At 36.6% G+C, this 26,102-nt stretch overlaps 1 protein-coding gene across 13 annotated transcripts in view; it reads right to left on the bottom strand.

The window, feature by feature from the left end:
* The window catches only part of CFAP20DC (CFAP20 domain containing), a 298,550-nt gene that overhangs the window by 178,112 nt on the left and 94,336 nt on the right, over positions 1-26,102 (bottom strand). For all 13 annotated transcript variants that reach the window (XR_010842526.1, XM_059076214.2, XM_059076211.2 and 10 more), the window contains one exon: positions 251-407. Coding sequence is in view for 12 of the 13 variants with exons in the window: in XM_059076214.2 (XP_058932197.1) it covers positions 251-407 (157 nt within the window). In the remaining variant the exon portion in view is untranslated. The remainder of the gene's footprint in view (positions 1-250; positions 408-26,102) is intronic.

The following is a 26,102-nucleotide window of genomic DNA, read 5'->3' as shown; positions in this document are numbered from 1 at the left end:
TAATATAATTTCAGTCAAGATGAATAAGCTCTAGAGATCTGCTGTACAACATTGTACCTACAGTCAACAATAACATATTGTATACTTTAAAATTTGTTGAAATAGATCTCATGTTAAGTGTTCTTTCCACAATTAAATAGAGTAAGATAAATTTTCAAAAACCACTACCATGTACTCTTACTGTCCAAAGGCATGTCTAATTTTTTAAAAACTGAAGAACTAAAAATTCTTGATAGCAGCTTGAACATACCATCTTTATCAGCAGTGTCTTGAGGCCTGCATTTTAAAGTGAAGATCTTCCGTAGCTTACAGTTAGCTGAGACAATAATTCCATCCAGTGACTGGAAAACTGCTCCTTTGAATATTTCACTGGTAAATGCCACCAAGTCAATGCATAGATTGCACCACTAAAATTAAAAAATGAAAGAGGAGAAGGTACTATGTAAAATCACAAAAATGAAATGCAAAGTCCAGAATTGGGGCAATCGTCTGGATCAACTAGCCCCAAACCAATTTTCCCCTTTAGCCAAATCTACCTGTTTTGGCTTCGATTTTCTTAAAAATTGTCTTGATTCCTCCAAAGAAATCATCATGATCTAAACTGTACACTGGTCATCTGGCTAAAGAGTTCCCATTGTGAGACAAGGCTTGGACAACTTAGGGAAGTAACTCTAGATCAGTAGTCAGTATGCTAGTGGGAAGCTAATTGTAGGTGCATTAGACCACTTAAATCTTGAAAATCAAGGATAAGTAGCCGATTGTTCCTTCAAGAGGACTAATTTGATCACAATTAGCCACTTACATTTGTTTAAAAAAAAGCACGGATGAAACTGAAATTAGAAGCTGGGTCTAAACTGCAGCCATTGCTGTTTATTCATAACCAATTAACCTACTGTACAGAAATAGATTCTTCTAAAGAATTTGTAATTATACCAGGTATTTGCCAGTTTTTAAAGTACTCTTGCAGGGACTAATTTCTGCCCATTAAACAATTAGATCCCTCAATACTTCATCAAATAATTCTCTAAATGGTCTTACTGAGTTAAAGAAAAGGAGCAAATAATTGTTTAGTAAAAAATTATGACATATATAAGATGGCAGGGAAAAGCAGAAAAAAGAATTTTTGCAGTTAAAAGAAAAGCAGTATTTAAAATTGTCTGTGCTTTGATTAAAATATTAGGCTCCTCCATTATTTGCTTAGAAGCACAGTTTAGGATTGAGTGTGATGTAACAATGAGACTGGCTTGACTAGCGGAATGGTGCGCTCTGGGGAAGTGTGGGAAGTAATGTGCGATAGAGCAGTGAGGCCAGGTTCTGGAGGAGCTGGAAGATCAAGAAGAGAAACTTGGATCCCAGAGGGTCAAGTGTCACTGTGGTTCTTGAAGGAGAATGTGAGAAAAGTACAGTATTGGAAGTCTGGACTAACCCTGATGCAGGAATGTTTGGGGTGGTACTGGGAAGAAGGCTGAGGCAGAGTAGAGACAGACTGAGGCACAGAAGCACCAATTAGTCTCCATCAGTCATTTAAGCATGAAGTGAGGAGGGTCTGGTTTGAAGGCTAGCATAGGAAGTTAAATGTAGGGGACAAATCCAGTATGCATGCCATATGGTGAAACACCATGGCTTGGTAAAATTCAGGTTATATGGAAGTACTGGGGTTTCCAGCTATCCAACACTAATTATTAACATTATCATACTAGTGTTATTATTGTTGTTACAAATTTGGGTTCCATTCCTTAAAAACTTAACATTATGCCCCAATTCGAATCTTTCAGCTGGTCTGTCCCATCAGGAATCGCATTCATCCATTCTTCCCCATAGGTGCTAAGTGCTTATCAGGTGTTAGACACAGGCTTAATAAAAGTGTTTTTTTGGGCTTCCCTGGTGGCGCAGTGGTTGAGAATCCGCCTGCCGATGCAGGGGACACAGGTTCGTGCCCCGGTCCGGGAAGATCCCACATGCCGCGGAGCGGCTGGGCCCGTGAGCCATGGCCGCTGAGCCTGTGCGTCCAGAGCCTGTGCTTCGCAACGGGAGAGACCACAACAGTGAGAGGCCCACATATCACAAAAAAAAAAAAAAAAAAAAAAAAAGTGTTTTTTTTTTTTAAACAAAAGTTTTATACAAAATGTAGCCCTTTATCACTTTTCCACTCATGCAATCATACTGTCAACTCTTAACCCTTTTTTCTCTCTGTATTTTAAAATAATACCTCTTGATTCATCAATTTTAGACATTAACTGCTGACTTCCTATTATGGTAGATAAGATTTTTAGCTCACTTATACACCTAACTTTCCTGACTACATCCTCCCTAGATAATTATCTCTCATTCTTTCTCTTTCTCTCTTTTCTTTAAAATTTATATTCTGTGTTTTCTTTATTGTGACTATGTAAATATTGTACACAGCTGAGTCAAGTGATGCTCTATGATTACCTTTCCTTTCCTTATGCAACTTCTTTAGATGTCTAGAGTTAATAACTGCTTTTTAAATTATCTTTTTTTTTTGGAAATAAATATTTTGAGTCTTCCTACGTTTAGGAAATGCTTGGAGGTGACATCTGAGTTTTGTTTTGAACAACTAATAAGGGCTTCCAGGCCCAGGGAGGTATGGGAATGTGCTGGGCATTTTTTATCAGGACCCTCCCCTTTTATTCTCTGCTTAGATGAACCCTCCAGCTGGCTGCACCTGAAGACCCAATCAGAATCTGCCAGATCTCCTTGGGAATTTGTGTCAACCTGCTTTAAACAGTGCAAGTCCAGGAAACCAGGCCCTTACCTACTACACCCATTTTTTTCTCTTTTTTTCCACAGTTTTATTGAGAAATAATTGACATCACTGTATAAGTTTAAGGTGTACAGCCTGATGATTTGATTTACATGTATTGTGAAATTATTACCACAATAGATTTAGTTAACATCCATCATCTCATACAGATACAACAGAAAGAAAAAAAAGATTTTTCCTTGTGATGAGAACTCTCAGGTTCTACTCTTAACAACTTTCCTATGTAGCTCATCAGCAGTGTTAATTATAGTCACCATGCTGTACATTATATCCCTAGTGTTTATTTATCTTATAACTAGAAGTTTGTACCTTTTGATTACCTTCCTTCAATTCCTGCTCTGCCCTCACGCCTGGCCCCCACTACATCTAGTAACCACAAATCTGATCTCTTTTTCTATGAGTCTGGTGGTTTTTGTTTTGCTTTGTTTTCATTAGAATCCACATATAAGTGAGATCATACAGTACCTATCCTTCTCTATCTGACTTACTTCACTTAGCATAAAATGTCATCAAGGTCTATCCATGTTGTTGAAAATGGTAGGATTTTCTCACTTTTTTAAGGCTGAAAAAATTCCATTGTACATATATGCCACAATTTCTTTATCTATTCATCTATAGACGGACACTTAGGTGTTTCCATGTCTTGGCTCCTGTAGACAATGCTACAATGAATATGGGGGTGCAGATATCTTTTTGAGTTAGTGCTTTTGTTTCCTTTGACTATGTTCTCAGAAGTGGAATTGCTGGATCATTTGGTAGGTCTATTTTTAAGTTTCTGAGGAACCTCCATACTGTTTTCCATAGTGGCTATACCAACTTACAATCCCACCAACAAAGCACAAAGGTTCCTTTTCCTCTGCAATCATACACATTTATCTCTTGTCTTTTTGATGATATCCATTCTAACAGGTATGAGTTACATCTCACTGTGGTTTTAGTTTGCAATTACTTAATGACTAGTGATGTTGAGCATTTTTTCATATACCTGTTGGCTTTTTGTATATCTTCTTTGGAAGAATGTCTATTCAGGTCACTTGTCCATTTTAATTGGATTTTTTTTTTTTTTTGCTATTGAGTTGTATGAGTTCTTTGTATATTTTTTGATATTAACTCCTTATCAGATATATGGCTTGTAAATATTTTTTCCATTTCATAGGTTGTCTTTTCACTTTGTTAATGGTTTCTTTTGCTGTGCAGAAGCTTTTTAGTTTGATGTAATCCCAGTTGTTGTTTACTTTTGATTTTGTTGCTTGTGTTGTAGGTGTGATTTATACACTTCTTCTTTTTTTTTTTTTTTTTTGTGGTACGTGGGCCTCTCACTGTTGTGGCCTCTCCCGTTGCGGAGCACAGGCTCCGGATGCGCAGGCTCAACGGCCATGGCTCACAAGCCCAGCCGCTCTGTGGCATGTGGGATCTTCCCAGACCGGGGCACGAACCCGTGTCCCCTGCATCGGCAGGCGGATTCTCAACCACTGCGCCACCAGCGAAGCCCTATACACTTCTTATATATCCCAGTCAAACTGCTTTTACTCCCTCTGTCTGGACTTCATGCTTCATGGAAAGTACTCAACAAATAATGGTATGCATGTGTGTGTATGAATATACGAAGACCCGCATATACATACATGCTTACACAAATACTTTCAATCTTTCATTATATCATCATTCGACAAACACCATAAATGTGTGAGAACTGGTAAGTTATTTAGTGAATCCATCTCTTAGAAGTACAGATGGGAGTAATTCCTGAAAAAGATGGGAATATCTTTCACAAATCTTCCTTGGTTAGAGGAAATAGAAAATTTTTTTAGTTTAGTGGACAGAAATTTTTTTTTTGTTTAGCTGATATTTATAAAGGTTACAATTTTCATAAGCTTCCACAAATAACTCATTATTCATATAAATTCTGTGATAATTTTCTGAAGTTTTAGAAAAGAGTATGAACTCTCTACTATCAACAGGTGGGTTATCTGAATTACAGCTGATCTTTATAAAATATTTTCATTATCCTTGGGGATATCATTCACTCTTTTTTTTTTTTTTTTTTTTTTTTTTTTTTTGTGGTATGCGGGCCTCTCACTGCTGTGGCCTCTCCCGTTGCGCAGCACAGGCTCCGGACGCGCAGGCCTAGCGGCCATGGCTCACGGGCTTAGTTGCTCCGCGGCATGTGGGATCTTCCCGGACCAGGGCACGAACCCGTGACCCCTGCATCGGCAGGCGGATTCTCAACCACTGCGCCACCAGGGAAGCCCTATCATTCACTCTTAAAATCCCTTTTTTGACATTTTTCTTGATCTCTAATCACTTTATTCCTATGTGCAACTCTAGGCCATCAAGGAAGAGCTCTTGATCTAAAATATTTATAATTATGGGTCCTTAAGAAATAAGCACAGGAAAGACAGCAACCTTGATAAAGAAGAGACAGTTCTGTTTAGTTTGTTTCTTGGATTGATAAGAGAGTTTATGGTATTTAGTTCCAGCATGAAATTTTACGTGAAACAACTGACTGCCAAAGGGTAAAAGCATTATTCAAAGCATCAGCTTCTAGTTTTTACTGAAATATTTTGGCCATATGGTTTCATTGTACTGGTGAAACACATGCATGCACGTGCACACATACACCCCCGCGCACACACACACATTCAAGAGCTTGCAATAACAAGCTCTTTGTTGTCCCAGAACTCTTTTGATTTCCTGTGCCCCTATTCTCTGCTGATACCATAGGAAAGATCTGAAGATAACTGGATTCATTTTGCCTGTGTGTAAAGAGCCTGAGTCACTAACAGTACACAGCTCTAGCCAGCATTGCTTGCTAAAAAGGAATGACAAATAAAAAAATTACAATTTCATAACCTAGCAATCCTAAAGTGCATCTTTTCCCAGAATTTTAGAACCTCATTTTGTTTCATGCTCCTGAAATAACAAAAAACAAGGTTTTAAGACTTTTATTCTTGCTCCTTTTAAAATAATTTTTCACTTTAGCTTGAATTTCTCAAGAGAAAATCTGATTGATTACAATGACTTTATCTTTTTCACCATCGTTTATTAAGTGGTGTAAGCAGAGATTGCAAGAGTAATTTCCACATGGTCAGGGGAAGTAACTACCTATTACTAGCGTATTAAAAGCAATTTCCCCAGGAAAAGCAAATCACCACAAGTCAATATATGGAGAGAGGGGAGTTGACTGGAGGTTGGGGCTGCCAGGGTAGTAGCTCATGACTGAACCAAGGAACGGCAAATTCCTTGTAGAAGTGTCATCATTATACCTGTTCAGCAATCAATCTCTACCTCCCAGTTCCTATCCTCCTCCAGCAAGCTGTCTCTTCCTGAAACAGCTGTCCCATCTTTCTCTTGCTAATCCTCAAGTCACCCCTTTCACTGTGCCCTTTGAAATCCTTACTACTGAAAAGTACCTATATTCTTCATATTCTTCTAAGGGTCCTACACATCTTACCTTAACTGAAACCTGGCTTTTCTCTGAGATATTACTTCCCCTTCAAGTCTGGAGTTGAAGTTCACTTATGCAGTTCACCTGTGCTTCTTCAGCCCCCTATTTTGAGGCCATGGGGCGAGGTGGCACTAGAAGAGAGTTTGCTCTTCTGACTGGGAACCCTATCTTCTTTGAAGCCTGAGGCATTGCAGAGACAGGCTCTTCCACCCTTTCAGCTTCACATCACGCCCCAGTCACTCCTTCTACCTCCCCAGGTACACAAGCACCATCCTATACACACATTCCTGGAAAATACTGGGACCAAGTTCATCTTACCTTCTGATTCAACACCCTAAAAATCTCTTAACCTTTTCTTAAAGTCTTCCTCTCCTCTTCATTCCTTAATCCACTCACATGGCCATACCTTGAGATTTAATTTAATTACCCTGAAATACTTTAAAAATTCTGAATTACATTCTATTCCTTTATCTGTCTGTCAACTCCCTCCAGTTAACCTCTACTGACAACACCTTTTAAATATATTCCTCCGAGGGATGCAAGAGTTTGGGCCCTGGAGCCAAGCTGTCTGGATTTGGATTCCAGTTCCACCACTTACTAGTTACATAATCTTTGCAGTTACTTGTCCTCTCTGTGCATCTCTTTCCTTATTTTTAAAATGGTGATAATAATGATACATCTCTCATACAGTTGTTAGGATTCAATGTTTAAATACATGTAAGCACTTCTAATAGTGCCTAGCATATGGTAAATGCTCAATGTATGTTAACCATATGATCTTTTTGACGTTCATACCATGAAATTCATAGACTTTGAGGGTACAGTTTAATGAGTTTTGACCATTTCATACATCTATATACCATACCCTATCAAGATATAGAACATTTCGATCACCCCAGAACGATCTTTTGTGCAGCTCTCCAATCATCTCAGCATTCATACCGTTTAAGGGCAAATACTAACTTCTTTCACTTTAGATTAATTTTGTCTATTCTACTACTTTATATAAATGAAATCACAGTAAATGGCTTCTTAGAGTTAGGCTAAGATTTGAGGTTCATTAGTGTTGTTGCATGTACTGGTAGTTCATTCTTGTTTTGCTGAGTAGGAGCTCACTATGAATAGACCACATTTGTTCAGTCTTCTGTTGTTGGACACTTGCATTATTTCAAGATTTCGGCTATCATAAATAAAACTGTTGTGAAATTCAAATTTGTGTACACATATTTTCATTGCCTTGAATAAACATGAAGAAGTGGAACTGTTGGGTCAAAGCGTAAATGTTTAACTTTATGAGAAACTTCCAAAGGTATTTCCAAAGTGGTTATACCGTTTTCCTTTACACTAGAAATTTATGAAATTGCTTTACATCTCAACAACATTTAGTATTTCCTGTCTCTTTTAATTTAGCCATTCTAGTGGATGAAGTAATGGTGGTAACTGTGTTTTAAATCTGAATTTCCCTGACTGATGGTATAGAGCTCTTCTTCGTATGCTTACCTAACCAAATGTATAATCTTTGTTTAATTATTTTTGCCTTAAGAAGTTATGTCTTTTTATTATAGAGTTGTAGGATGTAGTCTGAATACAAGTCTTTTGTCAGTTATATGTATTAAGAATATTTTCTCCCAGTTTGTGCCTTGCGTATTCATTTTCTTAATAACACCTTTTTGATGAGCAGTTTTAAATTTTATTGAAGCCTATTTTGTCAATTAATTTTTTATTATGGTTAATGCTTTCTGGGTCCTAAGAAATCTCTTAAAGTAGCTCTTTATTTTTAGTATTTACATTTAGGTATATGATTCATCTCAAATTAATTTTTGTGAATGGTATGAAGTATGGGTTGAGGTTCATTTTTCCTTCTTCTATATGAATACTCACAAGTTCCAGTTCTCAAAAAATTGCTCTGATGCCTTGGTTGAAAATCAACTGACTATACATGTGTGGGTGTATTTCTGAAGTTTTTATTGGTATCTATGCCAAGAACATAATGTCTTCATTACTGTAAGCTTAAACCAAGTTTTGAAATCATGAGGTATAAATTTTACTTTTTGAAAATTGTTTTGGCTATTCTAGGACCTTTGAATTTCTATGTAAATTTCAGAAGTATCTTCTTAATTTCTGTAAAAGAAAGAAGCCTGTTGGGATTCTAATTGGGATTAGATTGAACCAACATATTTACTAAGAGAGTATTGGCAGCTTAACAAAAACAGTCTTCTGATCTACAAACAACATGTCCCCATTTATTTAGGTCTTCAATTACTCTCAGCAATGTTTTATAGCTTTCACTGTAAAGGTCTAACATATACTTTGTTAAATTTATTCCTGAATATTTAATATCTTTCATGGTATTATAAATATTTTTTAAGATTTGTTTACTGTAACAATTTTGTATAGAAATATATAGAAACAATTCATTTTGGCATACTGCCATTGTATTCTTTGACCTTGATAAACTCAATTACGTTACTAGGTTTTCTTTAGTTTTTGTCGGTTCCGTAGAATTTTCTTTTTTATTAAAACATCTTTATTGGAGTATAATTGCTTTACAATGTTGGGTTAATTTCTGCTGTATAACAAAGTGAATCAGCTATACGTATACATATATCTCCATATACCCTCCGTCTTGTGCCTCCCTCATACCCTCCCTTTCCCACCCCTCTAGGTGGTCAAAAAGCACTGAGCTGACATCTCTGTGCTATGCAGCTGCTTCCCACTAGCTATCTATTTTACATTTGGTAGTATATATATGTCAATGCTACTCTCCCATTTCGTCCCAGCTACCCTTTCCCTCCCCATGTCCTCAACTTACCCTTCCCCTCCCCGTGCATTTTCTTTTTTTTTTAAACATATTTATTGGAGTATAACTGTTTTACAATAATGTGTTAGTTTCTCCTTTACAACAAAGTGAATCAGTTATACATATACATATGTTCCCATATCTCTTCCCTCTTGCGTCACCCTATCTCCCACCCTCCCTATCTCACCCCTCTAGGTGGTCACAAAGCACAGAGGTGATCTCCCTGTGCTATGCGGCAGCTTCCCACTAGCTATCTAATTTACATTTGGTAGTGTATATACGTCCCTGCCCCTCTCTCACTTCGTCACAGCTTACCCTTCCTCCGCCCCATATCCTCAAGTCCATGCTCTAGTAGGTCTGTGTTTTATTCCCACCCTACCACTAATCTCTTCATGACATAATTTTTTTCCTTAGAGTCCATATATATGTGTTAGCATATGGTATTTTTCTCCTTCTGACTTACTTCACTCTGTATGACAGACTCCAGGTCTATCCACCTCATTACAAATAACTCAGATTCATTTCTTTTTATGGGTGAGTAATATTCCATTGTATATATGTGCCACATCTTCTTTATCCATTCATCTGTTGATTGACACTTAGGTTGCTTCCATGTCCTGGCTATCGTAAATAGAGCTGCAATGAACATTTTGGTACATGACTGTTTTTGAATTATGGTTTTCTCAGGGTATATGCCCAGCAGTGGGATTGCTGGGTCGTATGTTAGTTCTATTTTTAGTTTTTTAAGGAACCTCCATACTGTTCTACATAGTGGCTATATCAATTTACATTCCCACCAGCAGTGCAAGAGGGTTCCCTTTTCTCCACACCCTCTCCAGCATTCATTGTTTCTAGAGTTTTTGATGATGGCCAATCTGACCGGTGTGAGATGATATCTCATTGTAGTTTTGATTTGCATTTCTCTAATGATTAATGATGCTGAGCATTCTTTCATGTGTTTGTTGGCAATCTGTATATCTTCTTTGGAGAAATGTCTATTTAGGTCTTCTGCCCATTTTTGTATTGGGTTGTTTGTTTTCTTGTTATTGAGCTAAATGAGTTGCTTATAAATTTTGGATATTAATCCTTTGTCAGTTGTTTCATTTGCAAATATTTTCTCCCATTGTGAGTGTTGTCTTTTGGTCTTGTTTATGGTTTCCTTTGCTGTGCAAAAGCTTTGAAGTTTCATTAGGTCCCATTTGTTTATTTTTGCTTTTATTTCCATTTCTCTAGGAGATGGGTCAAAAAGGATCTTGCTGTGATTTATGTCATAGAGTGTTCTGCCTATGTCTTCCTCTAAGAGTTTGATAGTGTCTGGCCTTACATTTAGGACTTTAACCCATTTTGAGTTTATTTTTGTGTGTGGTGATAGGGAGTGTTCTAATTTCATTCTTTTACATGTAGCTGTCCAGTTTTCCCAGCACCACTTATTGAAGAGGCTGTCTTTTCTCCACTGTATATCCTTCCCTCCTTTATCAAAGATAAGGTGACCATATGTGTGTGGGTTTATCTCTGGGCTTTCTATCCTGTTCCATTGATCTATATTTCTGTTTTTGTGCCAGTACCATACTGTCTTGATTACTGTAGCCGTGTAGTATAGTCTGAAGTCAGGGAGCCTGATTCCTCCAGCTCCATTTTTCGTTCTCAAGATTGCTTTGGCTATTCGGGGTCTTTGTGTTTCCATACAAATTAGAAATTTTTTGTTCTAGTTCTGTAAAAAATGCCAGTGGTAATTTGATAGGGATAGCATTGAATCTGTAGATTGCTTTGGGTAGTAGAGTCATTTTCACAATATTGATTCTTCCAATCCAAGAACATGGTATATTTCTCCACCTATTTGTATCATCTTTAATTTCTTTCATCAGTGTCTTATAGTTTTCTGCATACAAGTCTTTTGTCTCCTTAGGTAGGTTTATTCCTAGATGTTTTATTCTTTTTGTTGCAATGGTAAATGGGAGTGTTTTCTTAATTTCACTCTCAGATTTTGCATCATTAGTGTATAAGAATGCCAGAGATTTCTGTGCATTCATTTTTATCCTGCTACTTTACTAAATTCATTGATTAGCTGTAGTAGTTTTCTGGTAGCATCCTTAGGATTCTCTATGTATAGTATCATGTCATCTGCAAACAGTGACAGCTTTACTTCTTCTTTTCTGATTTGGATTCCTTTTCTTTCTTTTTTTTCTCTGATTGCTGTGGCTAGAACTTCCAAAACTGTTGAATAAGAGTGGTGAGAGTGGGCAACCTTGTCTTGTTCCTGATCTTAGTGGAAATCGTTTCAGGTTTTCACCATTGAGAACGATGCTGGCTGTGGGTTTGTCATATATGGCCTTTATTATGTTGAGGAAAGTTCCCTCTACGCCTACTTTCTAGAGGGTTTTTATCATAAATGGGTGTTGAATTTTGTCAAAAGCTTTCTCTGCATCTATTGAGATGATCATATGGTTTTTCTCCTTCAGTTTGTTGATATGGTGTATCACACATTGATTGATTTGCATATATTGAAGTATCCTTGCATTCCTGGAATAAACCCCACTTGATCATGGTGTAGGATCCTTTTAATGTGCTGTTGCATTCTGTTTGCTAGTAATTTTTGAGGATTTTTGCATCTATGTTCACCAGTGATATTGGCCTGTAGTTTTCTTTCTTTGTGACATCTTTGTCTGGTTTTGGTATCAGGGTGATGGTGGCCTCATAGAATGAGTTTGGGAGTGTTCCTCCCTCCGCTATATTTTGGAAGAGTTTGAGAAGGATAGGTGTTAGCTCTTCTCTAAATGTTTGATAGAATTCGCCTGTGAAGCCATCTGGTCCTGGGCTTTTGTTTGTTGGAAGATGTTTACTCACAGTTTCAATTTCAGTGCTTGTGATTGGTGTGTTTATATTTTCTATTTCTTCCTGGTTCAGTCTCGGCAGTTGTGCATTTCTAAGAATTTGTCCATTTCTTCCAGGTTGTCCATTTTATTGGCATACAGTTGCTTGTAGTAATCTCTCATGATCTTTTGTATTTGTGCAGTGTCAATTGTTACTTCTCCTTTTTCATTTCTAATTCTATTGATTTGAGTCTTCTCCCTTTTATTCTTGATGAGTCTGGGTAATGGTTTATCAATTTTATTTATCTTCTCAAAGAACCAGCTTTTAGTTTTATTGATCTTTGCTATTGTTTCCTTCATTTCTTTTTCATTTATTTCTGATCTGATGTTTATGATTTTTTTCCTTCTGCTAAATTTGGGGTTTTTTGTTCTTCTTTCTCTAATTGCTTTAGGTGCAAAGTTAGGTTGTTTATTCGAGATGTTTCCTGTTTCTTAAGGTATGATTGTATTGCTATAAACTTCCCTCTTAGAACTGCTTTTGCTGTATCCCATAGGTTTTGGGTTGTCGTGTGTCCATTGTCATTTGTTTCTAAGTATTTTTTTATTTCCTCTTTGATTTCTTCAGTGATCACTTCGTTATTAAAGAGTGTACTGTTTAGCCTCAATGTGTTTGTACTTTTTACAGATCTTTTCCTGTAATTGATATCTAGTCTCATAGTGTTGTGGTCAGAAAAGATACTTGATATGATTTCAATTTTCTTAAATTTGCCAAGGCTAGATTTGTGACCCAATATACGATCTATCCTGGAGAATGTTCCATGAGCACTTGAGAAAAATGTGTATTCTGTTGTTTTTGGATGGAATGTCCTATAAATATCAATTAAGTCCATCTTGTGTAATGTATCATTTAAAGCTTGTGTTTCCTTATTTATTTTCATTTTGGATGATCTGTCCATTGGTGAAAGTGGGGTTTTAAAGTCCCCTACTATGATTGTGTTACTGTTGATTTCCCCTTTTATGGCTGTTAGCATTTGCCTTATGTATTGAGGTGCTCCTATGTTGGGTGCATAAATATTTACAACTGTTATATCTTCTTCATGGATCAATCCCTTGATCATTATGTAGTGTCCTTCTTTGTCTCTTGTAATAGTTTTTATTTTAAAGTCTATTTTGCCTGATATTAGAATTGCTACTCCAGCTTTCTTTTGATTTCCATTTGCATGGAATATCTTCTTCCATTCCCTCACTTTCAGTCTATATGTGACCCTAGGTCTGAAGTGGGCCCCTTGTAGACACACACACACACACACATATATATATATATATATATATATATATATATATGGGTCTTGTTTTTGTATCCATTCAGCCAGTCTGTGTCTTTTGGTTGGAGCATTTAGTCCATTTACATTTAAGGTAATTATCAATATGTATGTTCCTATTCCCATTTTCTTAATTGTTTTGGGTTTGTTATTGTAGGTCTTTTCCTTCTCTTGTGTTTCCTGCCTAGAGACGTTCCTTTAGCATTTGTTGTAAAGCTGGTTTGCTGGTGCTGAATCCTCTTAACTTTTGCTGGTCTGTAAAGGTTTTAATTTCCTTGTCCAATCTGAATGATATCCTTGCTGGGCAGAGTAACGTTGGTTGTAGGTTTTTCCCTTTCATCTGTTTAAATATGTCCTGCCACTCCCTTCTGACTTCCAGAGTTTCTGCTGAATGATCAGCTGTTAACCTTATAGGGATTCCCTTGTAAATTATTTGCTGCTTTTCTCTTGTTGCTTTTAATATTTTTCCTTTGTATTTAATTTTTGATAGTTTGATTAATATGTGTCTTGGCATGCTTCTCCTTGGATTTATCCTGTATGGGATTCTCTGTGCTTCCTGGACTTGATTTACTATTTCCTTTCCTATGTTAGGGAAGTTTTCAAGTATAATCTCTTGAAATATTTTCTCAGCCCCTTTCTTTTTCACTTATTTTTCTGGGACCCCTATAATTCGAATGTTGGTGTGTTTAATGTTGTCCCAAATGTCTCTTTTCATTCTTTTTTCTTTATTGTGTTTTGCGCCAGTTATTTCCACTATTTTTTCTTCCAGGTCACTTATCCGTTCTTCGCCCTCAGTTATTCTGCTATTGATTCTTTCTAGGGAATTTTAAATTTCATTTATTGTGTTGTCCATCATTGTTTGCTCTTTAGTTCTTCTAGGTCCTTGTTAAACGTTTCTTGTATTTTCTCCATTCTATTTCCAAGATTTTGCATCATCTCTACTATCATTATTCTGAATTCTTTTTCAGGCAGACTGCCTATTTCCTTTCATTTGTTTGGTCTGGTGGGTTTTTATCTTGCTCCTTCATCTGATGCATATTTCTCTGTCTTCTGATTTTGTTTAACTTACTGCATTTGGGGTCTCCTTTTCACAGGCTGCAGTTTCATAGTTCCCATTTTTCTTGGTGTCTGCCCCTGGTGGGTGAGGTTGGTTCAGTGGCTTGTTTAGCCTTCCTGTGGAGGGGACTGGTGCCTGTGCTCCTGTGGGTGGGGCTGGATCTTGTCTCTCTGGTGGGCAGGGCCGCATCTGGTGGTGTGTTTTGTGGTGTCTATGAACGTATTATGATTTTAGGTAGCCTCTCTGCTAATGGGTGGGGTTGTGTTCCTCTCTTGCTAGTTGTTTGGTAAGGGCATCCAGCACTGGAGTTTGCCAGCCATTGGGTGGAGCGAGGTCTTAGTGTTGAGATGGAGATCTCTGGGAGAGCTCTTGTCAATTTACATTATGTGGTTCTGGGAGGTCTCTGGTGGTCCAATGTTCTGGACTCAGCTCTCCCACCTTGGAGCCTAAAGCCTGACACCTGGCCAGAGCACAAAGACCCTTCTAAAATGAACAGTGCTCACGGTTTTTCCCGTCCACAAACCAGAGGGATTCATCCAGCCAAGTGTGCTGCTCTGTATCTTTCAGCTCATTGATCCCAATCTAGTGTTCATGCACATTGCATGCATTTGAGACACTCCAGGGAGAGTCTCTGCATGTCTGAAGTAAGGTCCTGGAGCAACACCCCCCATGTGTGGCAGACAGCGAGTAGGACATGGCAGCAGTCCTCTCTAGAATTTTCTATAAGATGATTATGTTGTTTGCAAAGAGAGAAACTTTAATTTCTTCTTTTTCAATCTGTATGTTTTAAAATTTCTCTCTATTATCTTATTGCACTTGCTGGGACCTCTAATGCAATGTTGAATTGAAGCAGTCAGTGTGGATATCTTTGCTTTGTTCCCCATCTTAGGAGGTAAGTATTGGTAGAATTTCACCATTAGTGATTTAGTTGTAGGTGTTTTATAGAGGCCTTTTATCAGGCTCAACAAGTTTCCTTCTGTTACTAGTTTGATGTGAGTTTTCATTTTAATGTCTAATTAATTTTCATCAAATGATTTTTCATATACATTGAGATGACTTTATGATTTGTTCCCTTTATTTTGTTAATGTGAAAAATTACACTGACTAATTTCCAAGTGTAAGACTAACCTTGAATTCTTGGAATAAACACCACTTGGTCATGATGTTAAGGATCCATGTGTCTATGTTTTTGAGTGATATTGATTTATAGTTCTCTTTTGGGAATTAATATATTTCCTGGTTTTTGTATCAGAATTATGCTGGCCACATTTCATTAAGTGAATTGAAAAATGTTCCTTCTCCTTTATTATCTGAGAGAGAGTATTATTCTTTCCTTAAATGTTTGGTTAGATTTACCCATAAAGCCTTCCGAACCTGTATTTTTTTGTGGGACTGTTTTAAATTACAAATTCATTTTCTAAAAATAGATATAAGGCTACTCAGATTTTCTATTTCTTTTAGTATCAGTTTTAGTAATGTGTCTTTAAAAGAATCTTCCCACTTTCTAAGTTGTCAAATTTATTAGTATACAATTGTTCATAATATTCCCTTATCTTCCTTTTTCCTTACATTCATTCTTGATATTGACAATGTGTGTGTGTTCTTTTTTTCTTGATTAGTTTAGGTTTATCACTTACTAAATATTTTCAAAAATCCAAATTTGATTTTAGTGATTTTTCTCCATTGCCCATTTTCCATTTCATTGACTTATTCTCTTGATTATTTCTTTCTGCATACTTTAGATGCCTCTAATGCATGTCACAAATTTTAGTATGCTTTATTTTCATTACCATTTAAAATTAGTAAAAATATCAGTTATAATATTTGCTAATATTCCCTGTTAGTTTTCTTTTACTTGTAGGTTATTTAGAAGTATGTTACTTTATTTTCAAGTACTTGAGGATTTTTCAATTATATTTTTGTTACTAATTTCCATCTAATTCCATTTAGCCACAGAATATACTTCATATGATTTCAGTCTTTTTAACTTTGCTGAGATTAATACAGCCTAATATACCATATATCTTGGTGAACATTCAATGCATACTTGAATATAGTGTTATTCTGCAATTGTTAGATTTAACATCCTAGAAATGTCAAATAAGCCAGGTTGATTGATAGCATTTTTCAAGTTTACTGATTTTCTGTCAATTTCTGATAGGGGAATGTTGAAATCATCATCTATAATTGTGTTTTTATCTTTCTCTCTTCAGTTCTGTTAGTTTTTGCTTCATGCATTTTCAAGCACTGTTACTAGCTATGTACACATGTAGGATGTTATATCTTCTACATGTTTGACCCCCTTATCATTATGAAATATGCCTCTTTACATGATATTCCTTGTCCTGCTATCTACTTTGACTGATATTAATAGAGCCATTCTAGCTTTTTTATAATTTGTGTTTGCAAGGTAAAACTTTTACTATTAAACTTTTTTTAACCTACCTGTGTTCTTAAATTTTTAATTCTTTTTTTTTTTTTTTAGCGGTATGAGGGCTTCTCACTGTTGTGGCCTCTCCCATTGTGGAGAGCAGGCTCCAGACGCGCAGGCTCAGCGGCCATGGCTCACGGGCCCAGCCGCTCCGCGGCATGTGGGATCCTCCCGGACTGGGGCACGAACCTGTGTCCCCTGCATCGGCAAGCGGACTCTCAACCACTGCGCCACCAGGGAAGCCCCTGTGTTCTTAAATTTAATGTGCACTGCTTATAAACAGAATATAACTGTCTTACTTTTTATTCAATCTAACAATTTCTGTCTTTCTGTTGGAGTGTTTAGTCCATTTCCATTTAATGTAATTATTCTGATGTCTTTCAGTTTAAGGCTACCAATTTATTTGTTTTCAATCTGTCCCATCTGCTCTTTGTTTAGTTCTCCTCTATTTTGGATTGAATATATTTTTAGTGCCCCATTAATTTCCTCAATTTGCTGATCAGCAATTTGTTGATTAGCTATATTTGTTGATCAGTTGTTCTTTTACTTTTTTCTGTGGTTGCCCTAGAGTTTGCAATGTGAATCTTTAACTTCTAACAATTTAACCCTGAATAAATATTAGAATATCTTCTGGATAAGAACCTCATAAAAGTATACTACCATCTCTGTGTTATTATTGTCACATATTTTACTTCTACATTGTTATTTTTGCTTTCAACAATCAAATACTTTGAAAGAATTTATGATATGAATAAAGAACCTTTTAGATTTACCTATTAATTTACCATTACTTGTCCTCTTCATTCTCTGATTTAGATCCAAATTTCTATCTGGCATATATTTTTCAGCCTGAATAACTTCCTTTAATATTTCTGTAGTGCAGGTTTGCTGGTAACGAAGTCTCTCAACTTTTTAGTCTGAAAATGTTCTTATTTTGCTCCAATTTTTGAAGAATATTTTCACTAGATAAAGAATTCTAAGTTGACAGGTTTAAACATTTTTTTCCCTAGCACTATTTCATTGTCTTCCTACTTTCATTGCTTCTGACGGAAAGCTGGTGATATATTTTATCATTGTTCTCTTGTGTATAATTGATTTTTTCTCTTCTTGCTGCTTGTTAAGATTTTATCATTGATTTTTAGCAATTTAATTATGACATACCATGGTGTGATCTTTGTGGGTTTTTGTGTGTTGTTGTTTTTTGTTTGTTTGTTTGTTTTTAGTTATGATATACCATGGTTTGAGTTTGGTGTGATTTTTGTGTGTTTCTCAGCTTATAGTTTGCTGTGCTTCCTGGATCTATGGGCATATTTTTCAAAATTTGAAAAATTTCAACCATGATTTCTATAAAGTTTCTCCTGCTCAATCTCTTTTTGCTCTCCTTATAGTACTCCAATTACACATATATTAGACTGACAGATATTGTTTCACAGGCCATTCAGACTATATTCACTTTTTTTTCAGGCTTTTCCCCTCTCTCTGTGCTTCAGTTTGAAGAGTTTCTATATTCTTGAATTCAATCTGACTGATATTCCCCAGTGTTTAACTTAGTGTTAAGTCTATCCAGTGAAAATTTCATTTCAACATTGTATTTTTTCCAAATTTCTTTACACGATTTCCTTTTTCCATTGGGGTTTCTTAATTTGCTCCCTCATTATGTTCAAAGTTTCCTTTAAATCCTCTAATATATTTATAATAGTTACTTTAAGGCCCTTGAATTTTCATTCTGTGATTTTTCTCCTGGTTATGGATCATGTTTACCCAGTTCGCCTATCTAGTATCTGTTTTTTAAAAATTGTATGCTGGACATTATGGCTACTATGTTTTTGGGCTTTTGGATTTTGTTGTTTTTATTAAAAGAGTCCTAAAGATGATCCAGGTGGAAGTTTATTTGCAGATCATCTTGATTTTTTGATGTGAGTTTTTATATTTGTTAGGTCAGGTCTATGGTGACCTTTTCTCCAGGACTAGATAAGCTCCATTTCTAAGTAATAGTGTCTTTCTGGAGTTTCTCCTGTATGTGTTCAGTGACACCTCTTCACTCTGGCCAGAACTTGACTATCTCCTAGCCCTGTGTGTCACAGCTGCTTAGTAGGTGTTCTTTCCTCAGGGGCTGGTCTGTGATTACTTCATGGGGTCCTACTGTAAGCATGAACAAAGGTTCAAGAAGACCCTGATGCATATTTCTGAAGCTCCTCTCAGATACACTAACCTACAAATTCTGGCTACCTCAGTCTCAGTCATCCTTAACTCTGATCTCTGTCTCTATTCAGCAAGATGCCATGCTCTGTCTGGGATCCCATCTCTGCACTGCAGTCCAGAATGGGCCTTCAGAAAGCTTGGGAATATAGGACTCATCTCATTTGTTTCTGTTTTAAAAGTATGTTGCCTGCTATCCAAATGGCTGAAAAGTCTTATTTCAAATATTTTTCCCATTTTATATTTGTTTACAGTAGGAAAGACAGTTTGATACCAGATACTCTGTCATGGTCAGAAACAGCAATCTAAGCAGTCATTTAAGCTCCTACAGGATATTTCCCTTGTTGGTAGCACATCTACTTTTCCAATTTCCAGCCCTAGATTAATTTAATGCCATTTTCTCCCTTTTTTTCACTGATTTAAATCCTGAAGTATCTTTTATATCTGTTCTCCTCTTCCATTTCTTTGCTACTATACTAATTCAGGCTAATATGACTCACCATGACTTTGCACAGCCTTTTAATTGGTCTCTCTGCCTCTAGCTCTTTTTATTCTGACATTGTACTCATTTTCTAGAATACAGATAATATTGTGAAACTTCTCCACGTTAAAATTTAAGAAGAAATCTCTAATGGACTAAAAATTTAAATTTCTTATCATGGTTTTCAAGGCCCTTCATGGTTTCATCTAGTCTTCTTTTCCAGCATTGTGATTCTGTACATTCCCATTATACAACCCAGTTAAGGGATCAAACGTGACATGAACTTCCATGCTTTTAGTTGTGTGTATTCACAATTTAGCACAAATATCTCCACTTATAACAAGCTCCAACTTGGCTAAAAAAGTCTGATATTTTCCTTTAGCAGCATTTGTTTCCTAAGACTAGTTTGGTGTTAACCACTGCCCATCATCATTAACTTGTTTATATGTTTGCCTCCTCTGCCTATTATAATCTCATGGATGAGAAGACTGTGCACCATTCACCTTTGGATTCACATCTTTTGGCACAGATCTTGGCCTACAGCAGGGGCTCAAAAGGTATTTGTTAATTGAAATAAACTGCAAGTTCAGATGTTTATTATGATAACATGTTCACAAATTAATAAACATGGATTCAGGTCAAGAGAAAATAGTAAAATGATAACAATATCAACTAACACTAACTAAGCACTTACTATGAATGAGCTTGGCACTACCTAACCAATAAGGAAACTGAAGCACACAGAGATAACTGACTTGCCCAAGGGCCCACAGACAGGAAGTGACAGCTAGGTTTCAAACCCCTACAGTCTAGCTCTCAAGCCCACATTTTACCTGTAACACTACTCTGCCTGTTCAAGTGATTTGAAAATAGGGTGACCTAAAGCTGGGTAATCATTCATTTTCCAGAACAAATATTTTTATGTAGTTGTCCCTATTTCACATAACCATTCAGGGTTAACAGAGAAAAGCATGAAACTGCTCCTTTTCCCAATTCTCTTCAACACCCACATTAGACAGGTGAGTAGAGAGAGTGAAAAACAAGTATTATTAAATGATATGCACATGAAAACATTTACAAACCCTCAAATAAGTACCACAGACACTACAGTGGATTCTAGGTTAGAATGACTTCATTGAGAGACATTCTCTAATTATGTCTTAAATATACATCTAAAAAAATCTGCCTCCTCCATTCTCTGTTCATTCAATGGCACTTAAGAAATTAAATACTGTTAAGAACCAAAAATTTCCAAATCATTGGCTCTATGGGAAAAATGATCTTTGAGGGGAAACTTTAAAAACACTATGCCACACTTTCAGTTTGCAATAAAATCTATAACATATTCCGTCAGAGTTGTGGTTCAAGAAAGTACAACTCCTAAAGAGTAATTCTATCTATCTAAATGACAACACTGGGTATTTAAGTGGTAAAGATTACTAAAATAATTTGGCATTGTAATTTATCATACTACTTTGTTATATCTCCAATGAAAGATTCATTCTCAGCAATATCTCATACCTGAACTTCCTATTCAAATGGAATTAAATTCACTGTACATTAATATATACTTTAGTGGCAAGACATTGATGTTCATCTGATACCATCACCAACTGACCTAAATTGTATTAAAGAAGAAGTAAGATTGATTTCAGTGAATCTTGACTAAGTGGCTACCCCCACTATTTAATTGATGGTTATTAATTTTTAAAACTGTTCTTGTCATTGAAAACCTAAATTAAAAGTATAAATTTTTATAATTTAAATGTTAAAATGAATCCATCATAATTAAGAATAACATGAAAAATACAATTTGTTTTGAAAGGTTGAACATTCTATGGTAATTGGAACAATAAGTGGCCTCTAAATAAATATTCATGTTGGTGTGGCTATAAAAATATTAACTTTATTTGCTGCCTCTGGTTATGTGAAGGCTTTAGCTAAAGAACCAAGGCAAAGTGGACCATTTAGCAATTATCCTCTAAATCAGGGGTTGCAAACTATATGCCTAGAGGGCCATGGCAGGTCACTTAAATGAGTGAAGCAGGAAGGGTCTGACTGCACCCACATCCTTATGAGTGGAGAGGACTGAACTTCACAGGAGAGCTTAAAGCTCCATTAAAAGTGTGCAGTTACCACTCTGCTCTAGCTGACTGCTTGCTGTGCAAGAAAGCAGACCCAATGTGAACTTCTGATTTTTTTAAAAAAGAGGTCAGAAATTTTATGTGAAATCTCCTGATTTACAAATGTTAGCTGAGGTGTTTTAAAAATACTGTATTTTGAGGTTTATCACCAAAATATCTATGGCTCTTAAAAAGTAGAACGAAGTGAAGGGTGCTTTGGCAAAAAGCACAGAACTGAGGCCAACATCACACCAACAGCAGGGAGGACCCCAGGCATGGCACTTTAAATGGATGGAGGGCTCTCTGTCACTTTGCTGCTCCCTTAAACAAGACTCAGCTTTAATTCAATAAGGGCTCATTTGGAATAGACTATGTTAGCAATGGAAAGAAAGACCCTGCCTCTGCTGCTGTAGCATCTCCTGGATTGAGAGGAAAATAAAGGGAAATGAGAGCAAGTATTAGAACCGAGTTTCTTAATATTTGCTTGAGTACTCCTGGACATTTATGGAATAGGCAGGCACATTTAGAAAGCTTATACAATTTGCCCATGATAAACTCATTCTTTTATCTCCCAAGTCAGGAGGCACATTAAGACTTGTCAATTTGTTCAACAAACACTTATTGAGCACTTACTATTTGCCATGTACATAGAGACCAGGGATAAAAACCAAATGAGTCATGCTTACAGCCTAAAAGGGGAGACAGGTAAGTAAACAGATGATTAAAGTGCAGGGTGAAGAAGTGTTATAAGAATAATGAATTTGTGAATGGTAATGATGCGCTGTACCCAAAATGTCTAATCAATCAGCAGAGGGAAAATCATGGAGAGTGTCCTGGAAGAAGTAGCACCTAAAGAGCAAATAGGAGATATAATCCTTATTTAAAGCTTGGTCCATGCCAGGCATTGTTCTAAAAGCCTTATGTTTATTAACTCATGTAAATTCCCACAACAACCTTAGTAGTATGCATACCTCATATTATCTGCATTTTATAAATGAGGAAAATGAACACAGGAACTTGCACAGGGTCACATAACTAGTAAGTGTCAAAACTCAGATGCCATGCTTTTAACTCCTATGTATTATTTACATGTTTATATTTCACAAAATATAGAATAATTAGGACATACTATAAGTAGTTATGATTCGATGATTTCATTGGGATGGGGAACACTATAGAAACAAATACCTTGTCTTTGCTTAGGACTGCCTTGAATTACATGAGCAATTTTTCTAGATTCAAGACAAGTTCTAGATATTTTGCTTTTCAAAATTTAGCAAGAGCTGAAGTCACCTAAGATATAGACACCAGTTTGATTTTTTCACATTAGGATTTTTTTTTTTAAAACAACTACATGTAATTTTCATGCCTGCATCTCCTTTCTTTTATATTTTCTATTGAGCTTTCTCACTGGGGATAAGAAGATGAGGTAGATAGATGAGCTAAGACACACTGCCCCACAGGGCCTATTACAGCTATTTTCTTTTCAGTTTAAGTAGTACATTTCTTATGTCATTAGACACCTGGCACTGCTAGTACATATTCCTCTTAAAGACTCATTTATTAAATATGAAAGATTGTTCAATGAAGTTTACTTCCTATCTCAGCAAGATATTTGTGTGGTTTACTTTTAACAGACAATATTTTATTTTCAGATATTGTATTCCCACAAATGCCACTGGATGAAGGGTACACTGTGTGTGTGTGTGTGTGTGCGTGTGTGTGTGCATGTGTGTGTGTGAAGATTATAGCCAGGTACAGAATGATCAGTTCAGATTTTAATATGATATCCAGAAACTTCAGAGTTAGTTAACTGACAATGGTGACTGAACTCACAAAAGCAAGGTAATGACAAACCTGATTTATTAACCACACACAGAATAGTGTATTAGTCTCATATATGGTTTAGCTCTTGGAAACCACCTAACACTCTAAACAATCTTAGATAAATAAGGAAATCATACCTAAATATAAGAGGATGAATATAATTTCATTTGTAAGGCACTAATGCACTTCCTTAATGTCTTAAATGATTTAACTTTAATAACTGAAGTATTTGCATTTTAATCTTTGTGCATTTATGAGTGTTTAGTACACAATGAATTAAAATAATTCTACTGCAAACAGAAACCATCAATTTATTCCAAAGTCCAGCACCTATCTGTTACTGGGCTCAGTCTCCAGGTTTTCCAGACTCAAAACCTCAAAGTTATCTTTGATTCCTCCCCTCTATTTATATCTACTTGAACATGAAGCCCAGGGGATCAGCCTACTGAAAGCAATGGTCAGGATGCTCTCATGTCTCCATCTTCCATTCGCATGGCCCACTGTCCTAACTCCTTCCTCATACACCAAAACTTGTCAGTGAGGTTACTAATGGCCTCCTGATTGCCACATCCCAAATACTTTCACATCTTGACATTTTCTCTTACCAAAACTTCCTTGGTTTCTACCACACTTTACTTTGCTTCATGATTCACATCACTTTCTCATTGTTGCCCTGTCTCCTTCATGGATTCTTCTTCCTTTGCGCATCTTTTTTCTTGGGTAGGCCCTTGCATTTCCTCCTCTAGCCTCTTTTGTTGTTGCTATTGCCATTCTTACTCTCTCTGCAGGCAGGCAATTTCATCATTCTCATGACTTTAAGTGCCACCTGTATGATGAAGAAGCCCAAATATCCAGCTCATACCTCTGTCTAGGACTCTAACATAGATGTACCCCCCAAATTCTCAATCTGAATGTCTCAGACTCTTTTATCAACATTTCCGTCTTCCCTTTCTAACCTTGCTCTTTCTCCTGGATTTCTATGTATTGATTCTGTCACCAGTCATCCAAAGTAGAAAGTCAACTGAGAGTCATCCTTGACTTTTCCTTCTTCTTCATTTCTGACATCTAATTAATCTTCAATTAAAATTTTTAGTTATTTTTCAACCTGTTTCCTCATCTGCACTCTGATTTCTATTTTCCAACTTTAGGATTCATCTCTCTTACACCTATATCATTCATCTACTCATCCATCCACTTACATAATTATTGAGTGCCTAGGAGGAGCCAGGTACTGCTCTAGGCACTGGGGATACGAGAGTGACAAAATGACACAAAACCCCTCTTACCTTCTTGTGACAATTGCACTGACTTTCTAACTGGTCCTGCTGGCCTCCAGTCTCATCTTTTCCACCCATCCTCCAAAGCGATGTTCTATCTAAAATGCAAATCTGACCATGCCCCCCTGCTGCAAGCCCTTCAAAAGCTCCCTATCACCTAAGAGATAAAAGTCCAGGCTTCCTGCCTATAAATATAAGGCCTACCAGGAGGTTGCCCTGTTTTCTTCTCCAGCCTTACTACTTCCCTACTATTCTGGTCTCTCCTCAGCAACGCTGGATTATTGGATGTGCCTACACATCTCATGCAGCTACTCTTAATGCTACTCTTTCTGTTCTAGGAATACCACCCCCACTTGAACTGGTTAGTGCCTTCTCTCTCCTTCTAATCTTTCAAGGCCCAGCTCAGGCATTCCCCCTCTTCAGAAGCCCTTCTCTGATCACTCCTTTGGTGCTCCATAGTTCACTGTGGGTCCTGTTCTCACAGCATGTACCACATGATATGGAAAAGGTCTGTTTAAATATGTCTTAGCTCATTGGACCATAAGATTCTGATGTTACCTTACATCCATTCCTCTACTGCTACTGCCCTAGTCCTCATTAACCCTAATCTGGAGTACTGCAAATGTTCTCTCCATCTCCATTATCCAGCCCCTCTAAGCCATTCCAAATGTCACTAACAGATTAATCTTCCCAAAGCATAGAACTGACTGTATGTTCCTCTCCAAACCAAAAGCTTTAATGGCTTCCTTTTCTCTGCTAAAGTGGCTCCCAAAGAGTGGAATATGTACCGTTTGTGAAATGGTTTTAGATGGTACATGGGCATGGCATTAAATGACTATAGATCACAGAATAAAAATTTCCCTCCATCAGTTTTCCTTCAATCCTAATTATGCCCAAGAAAAAGCTTGAACATGTATCTAACTCTTGATAAACTCTTGTTAATAAAAAGCAGGCCTCAGGACAGAACGCTAAACAGGAAACAGTACTTAGCTAGACTTTAAAATACTGTTTTGTTTTCAGTATCTTTATTGTTATGGTTAATTTTTATTTCTGGCAAGTTATACTGGTTTTCCATTTATAAGTGTGATATAAAGTTTTTTTAAAAAAATAAATTTATTTAAGTCAAAAAAGGCTGAGTTGGTTTAAAGGAGAGTATTATGTACATACTGGAACAGGTAGTACACAAACATGGTAAAGTCATGAGAGTAGTATTGAAATGACTAACATTTGAGAAAGACTAGTCAGTCGTATCAGGCCCAAACTTATTAGCCTGTAACCTACGGCTTACCTACTTATATATTATGCTGCTTTAGGTCTCAGAGGTTACACAAATCTCCCAACCTATATCAGGCTCTTGGATTACAAAACTGAGGTTTCCTTAAGGTTATTTAAAAAAAATCTGGCAACAATGATGAATCATTCTCTGTTCTCCAAATAGGTGCCACTTTCCAGCCTCTCTGCTTCTACTCATGCTGTTCCTTCTGCTTGGAATGCTCGGTTTTTCATTTCTACCTGTTGAAATTCGACAGTCCTTCAAAGTCC

This window comes from Kogia breviceps, chromosome 10 (genome assembly GCF_026419965.1).
Source record: "Kogia breviceps isolate mKogBre1 chromosome 10, mKogBre1 haplotype 1, whole genome shotgun sequence".
Classification (NCBI taxonomy): Eukaryota; Metazoa; Chordata; class Mammalia; order Artiodactyla; family Physeteridae; genus Kogia; species Kogia breviceps.
The sequence above is the reverse complement of the archived record's forward strand: the minus strand, read 5'-3'. Positions and strand labels throughout refer to the sequence as shown.